Genomic DNA, 14,468 nt, shown 5'->3' with positions numbered 1-14,468 from the left:
CTGGGTTTACAGATGGCCAAGAAAGCAATATGGGGAGAAAAGAAAATGAAGAAAGAACAAAACAAAGCACTTTTCGAAGTATCCAAGGACCAATCAGCGATGATCAATTGCGTTGCATCGACCAGAGAAAACCACAGTCGATGTTTGTTTTGCAAAGGAATGGGGGGGAAACTTCTTCTTCTCCTGCCAGGGGCTCCTTGTTCAAAACCAAGTTCCTGACCAGGGATGTATGCCAATTCTGCACAGACACCCGCACCCACTGTGGCGGGGATCAAACCCGCGGCTTTACCCAGACCAAATGGAAATTGAACAATCAGCATCCAGGCTCCAACGATCGGCCCGATGGCTCCCAAGACCCGGACTCCCCGAGCCACTCAGAATCATGGAGCTGGTCGCCTCTAAAGTGCAGGCTGAGCACTCCACCGCGTCATGCGGGAACGGCTCGCTAATTACGACCGATGGCTTTCTTACGCTATTTGCGAGTTGGCGGGACTGTCGCCTTCTAACAGGCCAGCCTCTTTGGCGAGCTCGTAGAATTTGCCGCCTTGCTTGATCAGCTCTGCCGGGGTGTCAAACTCCGCCACCTCGCCCTTGTCCAGGACAACGATTCGATCGGAATCAATGATGGTGTTGATGCGGTGCGCAATCGTAATGATAGTACGGTTTGAGAAGATGTCGCTGCGCAGGGTGCGCTGGAGCAGCGCGTCAGTCTCCACATCAACCGCGGCCTGTTATAGTGGTTAGCCGATGTTGCTTATTCAGTAGGAACGATTGCACTCACAGTAGCCTCGTCCAGAACAAGGATGTTGCTAGGGGTCAAGAGAGCCCGAGCGAGCGAGACCAGCTGGCGCTGGCCTTGACTAAGGTTGGATCCTGAAACCAGGTTAGCGGTGATCAAACGTGGAATTGACTGAGGTTGTTCTTACCTCCTTCCTGAATCGGAGTATCAAGCTGGCCTTCCATTTGGGAGACGTGGTCCTTCAACCGGGCGTGGTCTTAATGTTATTAGCTTCCCGTCCGTTCTCTTAAATGCTGGTTGTGGAGATTTTCATCTTACCTAGTACACTCCATAGTGCAGTATCATCATGAACATGCCGAGGATCCAAGTTGTCACGCAGGGTACCTTCAAACATGGCAGGGTCCTGGGGAATAATAGCCAGGCGACCACGGAGGTCAAACAAGCCAATCGTGGATACATCGAGACCATCGATACTATAAAGACGTCAGAAGGATCAAGTAGATACAATTGAAAGCATTCTTACCTGATGTTACCACCGGTAGGCTCAATGAGTCGGAATAGAGCCAATGTGAGAGAGCTCTTTCCGGCACCAGTGCGACCAACAACACCGATTTTCTCGTGTGGCTTGATATCGAGATTGATGTTCTTGAGAACCAAGTCCAGGCCCTCGCGGTAGCGGGTGCTGTAGTTCTTGAAGGACACGGCACCTTGAGCAGGCCATCCAATGGCAGGTCGGTGCTTGAAGATCACCTCCGGTGCCTCACTGGGCAGGTTGGCATACTCAAGAACACGCTCGACAGAGACAATGTTGGTTTCAACTTCAACGGTCTGACGAACAATCCAGTTCAGAGACTGGGTGATCTGAAGAGCGTAAGACATGGCCAAACCGACCATACCTGGCGAGACACGGCTGCCAGTGGCAACTGAAAGGATCGCGAGACCAGCGGAAGACAGAATAATGATTGAACCAATAAACTCGAGTCGAACGGCAAGCCAGCGGTTGGCACTGATAGACGGGAAGAAAGCACGCAGGTTGGCGTCCATTCGCCACTCGTTCTCAAGAGCAAAGCGGTTCTCCTGTCGGTAGGCACGGATAGTCGAGATGCCACCCAGGGACTCTTGGAAATGGGCAAAGATTGGACTACGGGTCACGCTGTCGAGACGCTTCAACTCGCGAGATGTTCTTAGGTAGTACTTCTGGTAGCTGAGGTAGACGTAGCTCAGTGGGATGACCAGCAACAAGAAGGCAGGTGTGGAGCTCGCGATGACGACCATCGTGAACATTGCGCGAGCGGTGTTGGCGAAAAGCATGTTGAAGGTACGAGCAAGTACCTCATCGACACGGTAGATGTCGCTGGAGAATCTGTTGAGAATCCGACCAGATGGGGTAGTCTCGAAGAATTGCATGGGCGAGCGGAAGATCGCAAACGCCATCCGCTCGTGCAGCTTGCGAGAGGCTTCAATAGAGCAGAAAATCCACAAAATCAAGTTCTGCACAATGACCAGGAGCGAGGCACCTAGACCAAAGGCTAGGTAGACGCCAATAAACATACCCGTGCTGTCGTTGCCGCCTTTCCGTTCGTTGGCTTCAGTCCAGCTCTTCAACCAGTAGTTGCCAAGCACCTGAGACGTTTGAGCAGCCAGCATAGCGATCAAGTAGAGGGTGACCGCAGCAATATTGCTGTTCTTGGCGTACTCGCCATATACGCTCCACTTGACCTTGCCTTGTTGAGAGGTTTCCTGGGTTTGCTTGCTCTTAAGGATATTCTCCTCGTCGCCCAGTTTGCGTCTGGGGCCTTGCCAGGTGGCAGTGCTAGCGCGGCGTAGAGTGGCAAGGCTGGACTTGCGCCCAGGTCCACTCGACCGTTTGATGGGGACGAGAGAGCCGGGCTGTTCCAATCCTTCGCTGTCGTCTTCCTCGTCATTGTCGAGGATAGCGGTCTCCTCGGAGTCTCCGTGGCTCGCAAGGTCATCGTCGTCGGAGCCGATAGGAGAGGCTTCGTCATCGGATTCCACCAAGTTGTTGCTCACAAGACTGGCAATTTCACCCTTCATGGCCATGAGTTGCTGGTATGTGCCCGATTCAATGATAGTCTTGTCGCGAAGCAAGCCAATGTAGTCTGCTTCCTTGAGCACTGTGATAGCATTCGTGGCAAGAATTCTGGTTTTGCCGCTCAAAACTCCAGAAGGTCCAAGAACCTTGTTGATGATATGGCGGCCAACGTGTTGATCAACAGCCGAGAGAACGTCATCCAGAAGATAGATATCTGCACGAGCATAGACTGCCCGGGCAAGGGTCAACCGAGCCTTTTGTCCTCCGGAAAGAGAAATTCCACGCTCGCCAACTTCAGTCTGGTCCCCATCGGGCATGATCTTGAAGTCATCGAGCAAAGCACAAGCCTCCACGGTGAGATCGTAGAAAGCAGGATCCCATCGGTGACCGAAAACAATATTCTCCCGAACGCTTGCGTTCATCACCCAAGGTGCCTGTGCGACGTAGGCAACGCGACCTCTCACAACCACTTCACCCTTATTTTTCCACAATTCACCCAGGATTGACTGGAGCAGGGAGGATTTTCCTGCACCAACGCGGCCGACAATACAGCTAAGCTCGCCCTTGCGTGCACTCAAATCAATGTTTTCCAATACAGTAGTACCGGAATAGCGGTTCCAGGTGAACGAGGCGTCGCGAACACGAACCGATTCGTCACCTACATGTTCAACGGGGTCTTGGAAGACGACAGCCTCCGTTTGCAGTTCGTCGGCAAGGAAGTAATCAGTCAGTCTCCTCACTGCGACAGATGATTCAATGATCGAGGTGATGACCATTGGCAAAATCGAGAGCGGGAAAGTCAGCAGGTTGAAGAGAGTCAAGGCAGGGAAGACAATTTCGGTGGTCAAGGGGCGATCACTGGTCAACACGAAGACGGTGAATGTCGAGCAAGATACGAGAAAAGGAGTTGACTGCCAGGTGAAATTCGCCACGGACTGCGTGGCACCGATTTTGCGGAGAGTGTTGAGTTCCAGATCATTTCGGATGTGGCTGAGCTTGTTCATAAAGGCCGTATTCCAGGCATAGAGTTTGATACTCTTGATGTTGTTCAAAATCTCAGTCATCAAGCGGGTTCTCGAATCCTTGTTCTTCATCTGCGTGATCTGCAACTTCTTCATCAACCGGGCAATGAATCCATTGAGCGGAATCATAAGAATCATGACACCCACACCAGCAAACATGCTTAGTCCGACCAACTGGTAAAGGGAAAGCATGCACAGGGTGATTTGGAAAGGAGCAGAAAAGAGTTGAGTACCGAATTGAGTCAAATCCGAAAGACGCTGTTGGTCAACAGCCATGTGGTTGACAATATCACCAGTAGTCTTAGATGAGCGGCCCTCGCTCGACAGTCGCAGAGATTTAGCATAGATAAGAGCAGTCAAAGCTGACTTTACCCGCATGCCACAGTCGAAGGCTCGCTGGAAGTACTGGTGGAGACAACTTGTCTGGCAAACCGAGACAATGAACATGGCCAAGGCAATGGCCACGCCGCGAATGACTGGCTGTGGATCAGGGGTTCGGTATGAATCAATGAAATTGATAAGGTACCGCAACAGCTGTGGCTGCACAAAGGCAAGCATATCACTGCCCGACTTGATGATGGCACCACGGAGATAAGGACCGCCAAATGCTTTGAATAGTGCGATCCAAAGAGATGGCTTTTTCTTTTCGAGCTCTACCTCCCAAGCGCTACTAAGGTCGTCAAGGGTGGCACGGGTGGTATCCCGACGACGAAGGTTCCACAGGTCATCTTGAGTCAGATAGTTGTTGTACCCAAACTTCATCAAGGGGGTCATCCAACCGAAGGTCAGTACCGAAAAGATATCGGCATAATTGTAGGGGCATTCATCCTCATCGCCCAACGCATCATAAGCGCTCTGCTTCTTCGGAACAAAATACTCGAGCACGAATTCCAGTAGCGCCAATCCCAGGCTGATATTGATGCAGACAAAATATGGTAGGTTGGTCAAGTATTTCTGTCGAGAAACAAGAGATTGCAGTTTGACGGCATAAGCGATAATGAAGAAGAGCCAGTAAAACAGGACCACCCCGTTTGGCTGGCGACTCCGCCAATGTTCAAAGTACTGCACTGCATAGATCACACCTAGCGAGGCAAAGGTTAGGACCGAAGACCAGAAACGGAAGTCGGTCCAGAAGCTATTTGGTTGGGTTTCGGCTTGGATGGCTGCTTGGAGAGCAGTGACGAATAATAGATGAGCGAGAACGACCTTTACCGAGATGGTATATGTTAGTATGACTAGATCTGCATGCGAAGTGAGAGAGCGATAAGGAATCCACGAACCAACTTGGCGTAGAAATGCCAATTTTTCGAGACTGGCGCAGGAATCCGCTTGTTCAGCAACAGCCAGAGCGCACCAGCACCGCCGAGTAAGCCCCAGGCGGCGACAACGGCGACGGTGACGTCCACAAAGCACGGGGTAAGGTGGAAGCCCGTGGAGCTCATCGGACCCCATCCTTCCGAATCGCCGCAGAAAGAATGCCGTTGACGATCAAAGACGGATACGAGATGCGATTGCGAGACTCCCGGTTGGGAGTCCCCCAGAAACACCTGGGAAGAGCCGTCCAACATTTTCGAGTCAAGCAACAAGGCCCCAGTGTTCCATCCGGTTTGCGCAAGAAGAAAGTGAAGTGAGTCGGGAAACTCGAGCCTTAGGAGTTGCTTAGTAAAAGGCCGAGCTTCTGACGCCGTAAATTCCGGCCGGCCTTGCTTACCGCAACGAGCCCCAGTCTCAAAGTGGAGACCCCCACTGTATGACAAAAGCAAGGATTCCAGTACACAGGTACAGAGTACACGGGGTACAGAATGCCCTGAGATCTACTAGGTACTTTTACACTTGAACATAGCTCCAAGTTGGTGTGTTGTACGCATATTCCCCTCTTCCAAATTCAGTCACGTGTATGTGGATTGATGATAAGCAGCAGCTAGGCCCAATGCGGGCTTAGATCCCAGTGCTATCAAGGAATGTTATCCCCTTTGATTGGGCCTTCATGGTCTATCAATGCTGGAGCAAAATTTAATTGCCTATTAGCGACCTTCCTTCAGGTTCAAATTACTCAGCATTCAACGGTGTCAAATTTGTTCGGGTCCTTGCATGACGTTGATCTGAACCTGGTTGGAACATCCCATGGACAGCTTAGATATATATCTGACTTCCGTCATCGGTATCCTTGCCTAGCAATGTCTGTCCAAAGGCTTGTGCAACTTCAGAATAGAGAGATCAAAGGAAATCCTCACAATCCCACAATCAGATACTTTCAATACATTATGAAGGTGCGTGGTCTCCGATTGACATGGCAGAAATAGGTGCAGTCTGCGTACATACGTAATAGCTAGGGTTCACCATTTACTTCTGCGTATGACGTAACTATCAGTCCACAGGTAGTCAGTTCCCTCAAGTACAGGCCGTAGCACCATGTAAGCAGAGAAAGAAATCGCATTAGAATAATAAAACCACAGAAGTATAGGGCCAAGCCTTGGAAGTGGCAACTGATTTGAGACACGTTTAAATGCGCTTATTAAACGCATTTCGACTCATACATCGAATTTCCAAAGCTGCTCCGGGTCTGTCCCCACCGTGAGTCACATCGGACAACGATTGTGGCATAGCTTGTCTTGTATAGCCACAATCCAGAAATTTCCCTGCTTTTCACTGGCTAGTAATGGAAGCTGTGTCGCAACCTCAAAAAATCTTAACCTAACAGAGACGTGATCCGGCGCATACAAAAGCCCGCTCCTGCCATCTGTGCTAGGCGGTCAGCACCTAACCGGCGACAGAAGACGATCACCACTTTGTTTGACGCATTCCATTGAAGACTTATTCACTATGGTCGACTCGTCACATATTGAGGAGCTGCTGAAGAAGCCTCTATATGGTAGGTGCTCTCTAAATGAGAAGTGACATTCTTGCTGACTCGTCAACAGTCTATGACCTTCCGCCGGAACTTCTTGCGACCTTAACAACGAAAACTGAGCATCAACCCCTCCACGACCCCACCCCCGACGTCTCTGCGAAAGTTACCGAAGCGGCGCAGGACCTTGCAATCGCAACTTCTTCATCATGTGCTCTGTGCAATGTTTCCTTCGCCAGTGTGCAGGAACAGCGTAGCCACGTGCGTTCCGACCACCACCGGTTCAACATCAAAGCCCAACTGCGCGGCAATGAACCACTTGACGAGATTCAGTTTGCAAAGGCAGTCGGTGAGCTCGATGAATCGATTTCGGGATCAGAGTCATCAGAATCGGACGACGAAGAAGCCGATGGTAGCGCCGACACAACACTTACGGCTTTACTCAAGAAGCAAGCAAAGCTGTCCGGGGGCAATGACGAGGATGAGACAGAGGTGAAAAATAAAGTGGCGAAGAGCCCCTTGTTCTGGCTGTCCAGCTCTGCTTTGCCATCAAATAAGTCACTAGGCGTCTATCGGGCCATTTTCTCGACCACCGAGCAGAACGAGCCGGGACACTTGGTAGAGACCATACGAAAAAAGCAACTGGCACCTGTGAAGGCGCGTACCAATAATGCGCAAGGCCAGGATCCCGCTGCGTCAGGTCCCCATATTTTCATGTGCATGATCGGAGGTGGTCATTTCGCTGCTATGTTGGTGTCCCTGGCGCCTGAGATCCACCGCAAGCAGGGCGGCGTCGAGGAGCGACAGGCGGGAGTCATTGCGCACAAGACGTTCCACCGGTATACCACACGAAGAAAGCAAGGTGGCTCTCAATCTGCAAGCGACAACTCACGAGGTGCAGCACACTCGGCTGGTTCTACCCTTCGCCGTTATAACGAAGCTGCACTGGAGAAAGATATCCGGGATCTGCTTATTGACTGGCGAAAGATGATTGATACTGCCGAGGTGTTGTTCATTCGTGCAACTGGAAATACAAACCGAAAGATTCTCTTCGACAAGCATGAGGGTCAGGTCCTAAGACAGAATGACCCCCGCATCAGAGGATTTCCTTTCAATACGCGCCGGGCGACTCAGGCGGAGCTCATGCGAAGTTTCAAAGAATTAACTAGGGTCAAGGTTAGCGAGATCGACGAAGCTGCATTGGCAGCGGCAGCAGCGGCCGCCAAGCAGAAAGAGGAGGCCAAGCAACCCACACCACGCCCGCAGCCCAAGAAGCCGAAGTTATCGAAGGAAGAAGAAGCCACACTGTTGCATACATCGCAGATACAGGCTCTCATTAGACGGTCAAAGGTTCCTGCTTTGATGTCATACATCTCAAACAACTCCATTCCTTCGTCGTTCGTGTTTCAACCTGCCGATTCACCACAAAACTTTCGTTGTCCTATGCCTATTCATCTTGCCGCGAATCTAAATTCTCCTGCCGTTGTGAGTGCGCTTCTCACCAGGGCGCAGGCAGACCCCACTGTCGTGAACAATGAGGGTAGGACACCGTTTGAGCTTGCGGGTGACCGGGCCACACGTGATGCCTTCCGTATTGCACGTCACGAGCTAGGAGAATCGAAGTGGGACTGGGTGGCCGCTAAAGTCCCGTCCGCCGTGTCAAAGGCAGATGCTGAAAGCCGAGCTGATCGGGAGCGAATTGCTGCTGAAGAAGAGGAGAGTAATCGTCGCAAGGCTGGGTTGGAGCGCTTGCAAAAGGAGGATGCTGAAAGAGCAGCCAAGCAGGTCAATAGACCAGGCGGACGCACCCTTGGCGCTGTTGAAAAGACAGCTGCCGAGAAAAGGGACGAGGAGACACGAGGGATGACTCCTGAAATGAAGATGCGATTGGAGCGTGAACGACGGGCGAGAGCCGCAGAGGAACGTTTCCGACGAATGCAGGGCAAATGAGTGCGAGCAGACTGCGTACTGCAAATCATCTATCTGTTCTTCATTTTTTTTTATTGGGGGGTAATCGTCCAGCGTTGACATGCATGACTCAATCTGCGATTTTGCCAATCGTGTGGTTTAGTGACGAAATCTTTTGCGATGAATGTATGAAGTATCAGCGGCGCACCCTCAACAGTGTCAGTCGCATTCGGTCCTGATTTCCTCCTCCCTCACAACATACCAACTCCAAGTCTCAATTCTTCCTCAATTACACCAATTCTATCACTTACCCCATCATTATATCATCTTCATCTACTTCAACGTTGATTTCTCATCATCGCCATCATGAAGCATCCTTGCACGGACTCGTCGGATGACAAAACGTACCTAGTAGGCAGGTTGATGCCATTTTAACCTTTGGGGGATGCACTGAAACCAGTGGAATATCTGGCATGGTAAAGATATTTTCACCGGTCAGGATTCGGAATAGTATCTTCATTCCGACCTACGTGGTGATGGTTCTCCCGGAGAACCCGCTGCTCATTATTTGCGCAAATGGGTTGCCCAAGCTTCTAGTGCACAAGGCCTGGTACATTTTTCGAGACGCCTGGACTACAAAGACTGTGAGATATTTTCTGAAGCAAATCGCAGGTGTGGATAGAGATGTGTATGATTATGTGAATTACGAGAGAGGCTTGTTCCCTGAACTTCGAACAATTGATGCAGAGTCAAGAAACCACCTTCAAGTGCAAGATTGTAAGAGACTTTCGAGATTTCTTAAGTGCTTACGTAGAAAACAAGCCATCAATTGATAAACTCCAATACCTAGCTGGACCGCCGAGGCAACATTTATTGAAAACAATCATTGTAAAGATGGTCTAGAAATTGCCTGTCAAAAGTAGCGCCTTGGTTACAAGAGCCCCCCGATTTGCCTGCTACATGAAGTGAATGCTGATATAATAGACTCATTTTCTAGCAGTACTCCAAAGTCCAGGGCTCTAAATCAAAAGGCAGTGTGAAACACCATTCTATCAGCTGGGGCCCGGAAAGGCACAGCAATCACAAAGGGATTAATCATTGCATGGCTTTTGGACAGGAGTTGATCACAAAATCAATAGTTCCACGAGGAATTACCTAGTGGTAAAAAGAGGGGAAGAGGGAATAAAAAGCCCTTGATTGTGGATCAGATAGGAGTAGGAGGGGGGGAAGCTCACCTTATTGGCTGTAATGGACAGCATCAACCATCTCGGCCCCTTAAATTGATGACTGAAGGCTCTTCAACCCCTAGATGAAGTCAGAAATGGAATAGGTCCATAGCCACTGTGAAGGAGATAAGGAGGGTAGGTGGGCTCATGGGTGACCAAGGGCCGAAAAGCCTGGATATGGTAGCCCGAGGCTAGTGGGTCTGGGTAGAAGGGGGAGATTTGCCCAAACGAAGACTCCAAAGTGGCGATTCAATCTGAATCAGGGGGATCTGCTGAGGTGTGTTCGCCAATGAAAGGGAAAAGCCTGTCACAGAGAAGCCCCGTGACTAGAGACAGCACCATGAGCTTCTGGTGCAATGAGCCTGGAGATCATATCCATACTCCGAGTCAAAGCGCTCCAAGGTTATAACATAAAGTCAAAGATTAGAGTATTCAGCACACAGACGAAGTCTGATCACCGAGTTTCTGTACATATCAGCACCAAGTTCAATTTCTTTGGGAGACAGAGCCACAGACCACAGAAACGGATCAGCACTGTCCAAGTGGGTCACATCACTCATAAAATGCAGCTATTGGCCCTTCTCTCCACCATTCCAACACAATGATTCAGACATGGAGTCAGCGATTGATCAGTAGAGATCGGCGACCACCTGTCAACCACAGCGAAGAATGCTACGATCCTCCAATCGGTCATAAATATAAGACAAAAGGACGACAGACCCGCTGCCAAGAGACAAAAAGCAGACCAAAAAGGTGAAGTTGTGAAACCTGATGAATGTAGAGTACAGATTTCCATGAAGGAGCCAGTAGCCCTAGCGGGTCCTGGTTGGAGGGGCAACAGGAGTACCCAGCCACCGCACGAAGGCAGTGGGGATGATCGCCCCTTAGCGCCCGTTGTGGACAAGATGTCTTGCATGAGCTTGGAAGGTCATGCAGGGACGATTGGCAATCTGTGCTCGAGGTTTTTAGAATTCCTTGGCCAAGAGTATATTCTGTTGCCATTAGTAAACAAGCTCGTCTGCAAGAGCTAGATGTTGTGCGTCCCCGTGCCCGATGCTTTCGAGGTTAACCTTGTATGGGCCTATAAGGATCATGGGTCGAAGGGTAATCTTTTCACTCCTTGCATTAGATTGAAGCCACTTTCGGAGGGGCTGGAGTTAGGACTGACGGTGGGTAGCAGTGGGTAAGTGACTCTTCCTGCCCAGCCACACCTGTGATAGGGAATGAATCCCTTTGTTTGAGGCAACTGAAAGCGAGAAAGGAGCTCTCGGTCGAAGGGAAGTTCCCTGGTCAGTGCAGGGGAGAGAGGAGAAGTCTTTGTCTGGATGGGATAAGTGGATTATAAACGTAGGCTAAGGGTGTAGTCTTTATTTAGATTGGATATGAAAGCAGTGGGGTTTGAGTGCATGATGGAGTAGACACATTGAATTATCTGCACCCCGCAAGTAATAACCAAACTCGAAAATAGCGTTGCAGACGGCTCTGCAAGATTATGCGAACCTGAATTCAATCTTGCAAGCTGGATCCTGCCGGGGCACCTGAGTCTGCAGGAAGCAAGGATGATGCGGGGTATTGGAGTTTAATCCACAGTTGTACTGTCCTCGCCAGGCAGTACATTGTCATGATATTTTGAATGTAAGCATTGATTTTTCAGGCATCCGAATAGAATCCGGACCACAGCTCTACACTGTTAGACGAATGGGCTTCGGCAAACTGGAAAGTGTGGAGAGATCCATTATGCTCTCTTCTCCAAAGAACCAGTTGAGGGTTTCCGCTCGACCCTCTACCCTTCTCTTTGTCCGGGTGCACTGGTCGCTGGCATTGACCTGTCACCCTTTTATCTGAATTCGGCCCTTGAAGTGCCTTGAAGTTCTCTTAGAATCTATACTTAGTACCTCGTTGTGGAGATCGTCAGGTACTGTTGTAATCAACCAATCATAGTACTAATTCAGAGTGGAGCTCGTAATCTATGATTGGTCAATGCGTAACGCGCTTCGTCGCGTGGCTCAAGGTTTTCACGCGACTAACGCGTGCTGATACGGAACGGTTTTCTTACAATACAACTCGTCAATTTCATCTCTAGACAAGTGTAGAGAGCTCCTCTACAACCTTGAAAGGCAAAAAGGATAGAAGGATTAGAAGGATGAGAATGCTTCCAGTGGTACTCCAGGGAATGGTATGGTAGGGGAGTAACTCCTGGTCCACTGAAGGAGGAAACCCTACGGAGTATCTTAGAAGTAAGAAGTATTAAAACGCGTCGGCCCGCACCAATTGGGGCCAGTGGCAAAGCCCCCAACGGATTCGTTGCTCATTCGCTTTGCACCTGATGCACGGTCTCAACTGCACGTCATGACATATGATTTTTAATTGAGTCATGAGGTCGATGATCGCTCCAGACTGGGAGTCTTTGTCAATGATCTATGGAGACAGAGCGGGCCTGCGACCGTATTAGGAAATGTAATGAGGACGCTAGATCAATATGCACGGTGCAGGTCGTTTCAGGGGCAGCTCGTGCCTCTCTCAGATTCCCCTCTCGAGATAACGAGGGTGGTTAAACTCCTTGCATGGTGGCCGGTCTCCTTTGAGCCCTACCCTCCTTTGTTTCACTGGGAGTCCACGAGTAGAGTGGGATGAGTGCGAGGGGTAGTCATAAAGCAATTGTAGAGTATATTAGAAAAAGCAGAGCGCGCTCTCTCTCTGAGTAGTTCGTACAGTGTGTAATCAACACCGGCAATCATAATCGTCATCGGTTAAGTCATTCGTTGCTTGAACCGGATTCCTCTCGCTTTGGACCTTGAATTACTTCACTCTTTTACATTATCATTACTGTCTTTGAAACTTCTATCATTTTTATTTCACTATCTCTCTATATTGGGCATCAAGACACTCTTCGTTGAGGAAAGTGGATCCTTTGTTGACATTTTTCGGGAGATGTTCGCTTGACCGTTTGCGTCCGAATTTCTTTTATCCTTTTATCGCCCCCTTCGCCCCCGCCAACTCTTTCCCTAACAACCACACTGAAAACAACAACCGTTTCCCAACCACGTCGCCAGTTCTTCGGAACAGGTGGATCTTGAAGCGCATCTCGACAACACTATCTTGCATTCATTCTTTACTCTCCAACACCGTCGTCGCGCCTATCAACCACCTCCGGCGCAATCGCCTGTCGCAAATCGCGCACAAATCCACGCGCAAAACAGTCGCAACTCTCGATTCTACACCCACATCCCTATATACATCTCTCTACATTCACTCAATCCTCTCTTTTCGCACCCAAAAAATAAAATCTTGCGCAAAAATGCTGCTCCCATCCGCTATCCCTTGCGATGTGCGCCGGTCGTCTCGCTTCACTCCAAGCCGTCTCTTCTCGACGCCTCCTCCCTCAGACAGAGGATATTCATCCGGTAATGGCCTTCTCGGTACCTGCCGCGCACTCCAATCTTTGTTACATGGATCTCCAAGCCCGTCACCGTGCCGATCCAAGCCGCAACGTCTCCAAAGTCCTCTTCCCATCAACGCTCCGCGCCGCTCACCGCGGACGCGCAACAAGGTCGCACGACCTGCATCACCACGACAAACCCCTCCTCCAATCACACTCGCTTCCACACCACCACCGCCTCCATCTGCGCCCGCGCGCGGCGCCAACAAGCGCCGACGCTCTTGCGAGGATGACGACAGCGACTCAGACATGGGCAGACGCAACCGTCTCTCCACACCCAAACGCCGTCGGCAAGCCCCCTACAATTTGCCGCTCGGCCTCTCTTCAACGGACTTTTATTCCCTACACTCTCCTCCCGTCACACAATCCCCTCCTTCTCCTGCTCAGCGCCTGATTGATGCGCGCATTCAAGAACCCGCGCCCATCAACCCAGATGCGCCTCTTCCTTCAATCGAATTGGAAGAATTTGCCCCGGCATCTTCTGATTGGACTGCTGAAGAAGACCAACATCTCATGGACCTAGTCCTTGAGAAATTCCGACTCTCCCAACAAGAATGGGATGAGTGTGCGCGCCGAATGGGCCGCAGCAACCAGGCTGATCTGGGCAAACGATGGAACTCTCTCGTTGGAGAGGGTCGCGTTGGTCTCCGTCCGGCCCGCCGATAAACCTTTGCTTCGTTTCAACCTGTGACCTATGTACTATACGACTTCCTCCGATGCCCTGATTTTCCTACAATATCCTGTATCACCACCCCTGTACTATCATCGCTGTACCATCACCTTTTGAGAACCCGACTTTTTTTTGACTTCTTTATTCGGGCTTTTGTTATTGGGCATTATCTGTTTTTGAGTCGCATCTGGCTATGTGAATACTGACCATCCGCCCGCAACGGGCTGCACTGACATTCTGGTTTGGGTGGTTTCCTGCACATTGATTTCTGCTCCAACTTGAGCAATGTATTCCTACGAAACTGTATTTTACTTATCGAGATACCACTGGACTTCAATCGCACTGTTTCAAGACTACCTCTTCCCTTGATATGCTATCTGTATGAACTCATCTAGATCACAAAGTCACCCTGTAGTCACATGCATCTGCATACAATCACCATTTCCTTGTACAAATTGCCAAGTGTTGTTATGCATGCATTATATACTCGGTTCCATTCCCCACGTCTACTAACCCCCTCTCGGATGCCCCACGGATCCCTCTTATCCGATTAGACTGCAGCC

The 14,468-nt window shown here is 50.2% G+C and overlaps 3 protein-coding genes across 3 annotated transcripts; 2 read left to right on the top strand and 1 right to left on the bottom strand.

Annotated features, from left to right (window-relative positions):
- Positions 1-467: 467 nt before the first annotated feature.
- N7484_003525 (ATP-binding cassette glutathione S-conjugate transporter YCF1) lies at positions 468-5,382 on the bottom strand (the record flags this gene model as incomplete). The annotated part of the gene is made up of 6 exons (XM_057113945.1): positions 468-728; positions 782-873; positions 927-995; positions 1,058-1,212; positions 1,263-5,020; positions 5,095-5,382. The coding sequence occupies 6 exons, from the start codon at positions 5,380-5,382 to the stop codon at positions 468-470; spliced, it is 4,623 nt and encodes a 1,540-aa protein (XP_056974085.1).
- Positions 5,383-6,637: 1,255 nt separating this feature from the next.
- N7484_003524 (putative C2H2 finger and ankyrin domain protein) lies at positions 6,638-8,612 on the top strand (the record flags this gene model as incomplete). Its single annotated transcript, XM_057113944.1, has 2 exons — positions 6,638-6,686; positions 6,736-8,612. The coding sequence occupies 2 exons, from the start codon at positions 6,638-6,640 to the stop codon at positions 8,610-8,612; spliced, it is 1,926 nt and encodes a 641-aa protein (XP_056974084.1).
- A 4,482-nt stretch (positions 8,613-13,094) lies between these two features.
- Positions 13,095-13,901, top strand: N7484_003523 (uncharacterized protein; the record flags this gene model as incomplete). Its single annotated transcript, XM_057113943.1, has 1 exon — positions 13,095-13,901. The coding sequence occupies one exon, from the start codon at positions 13,095-13,097 to the stop codon at positions 13,899-13,901; it is 807 nt and encodes a 268-aa protein (XP_056974083.1).
- Between the last annotated feature and the right edge of the window lie 567 nt (positions 13,902-14,468).

This window comes from Penicillium longicatenatum (assembly GCF_028827895.1).
Source record: "Penicillium longicatenatum strain IBT 33135 chromosome Unknown contig_2_segment0_segment0, whole genome shotgun sequence".
Taxonomy (NCBI): Eukaryota; Fungi; Ascomycota; class Eurotiomycetes; order Eurotiales; family Aspergillaceae; genus Penicillium; species Penicillium longicatenatum.
Note: the sequence above shows the minus strand (reverse complement) of the source record. Positions and strands in the feature narration are given on the sequence as shown.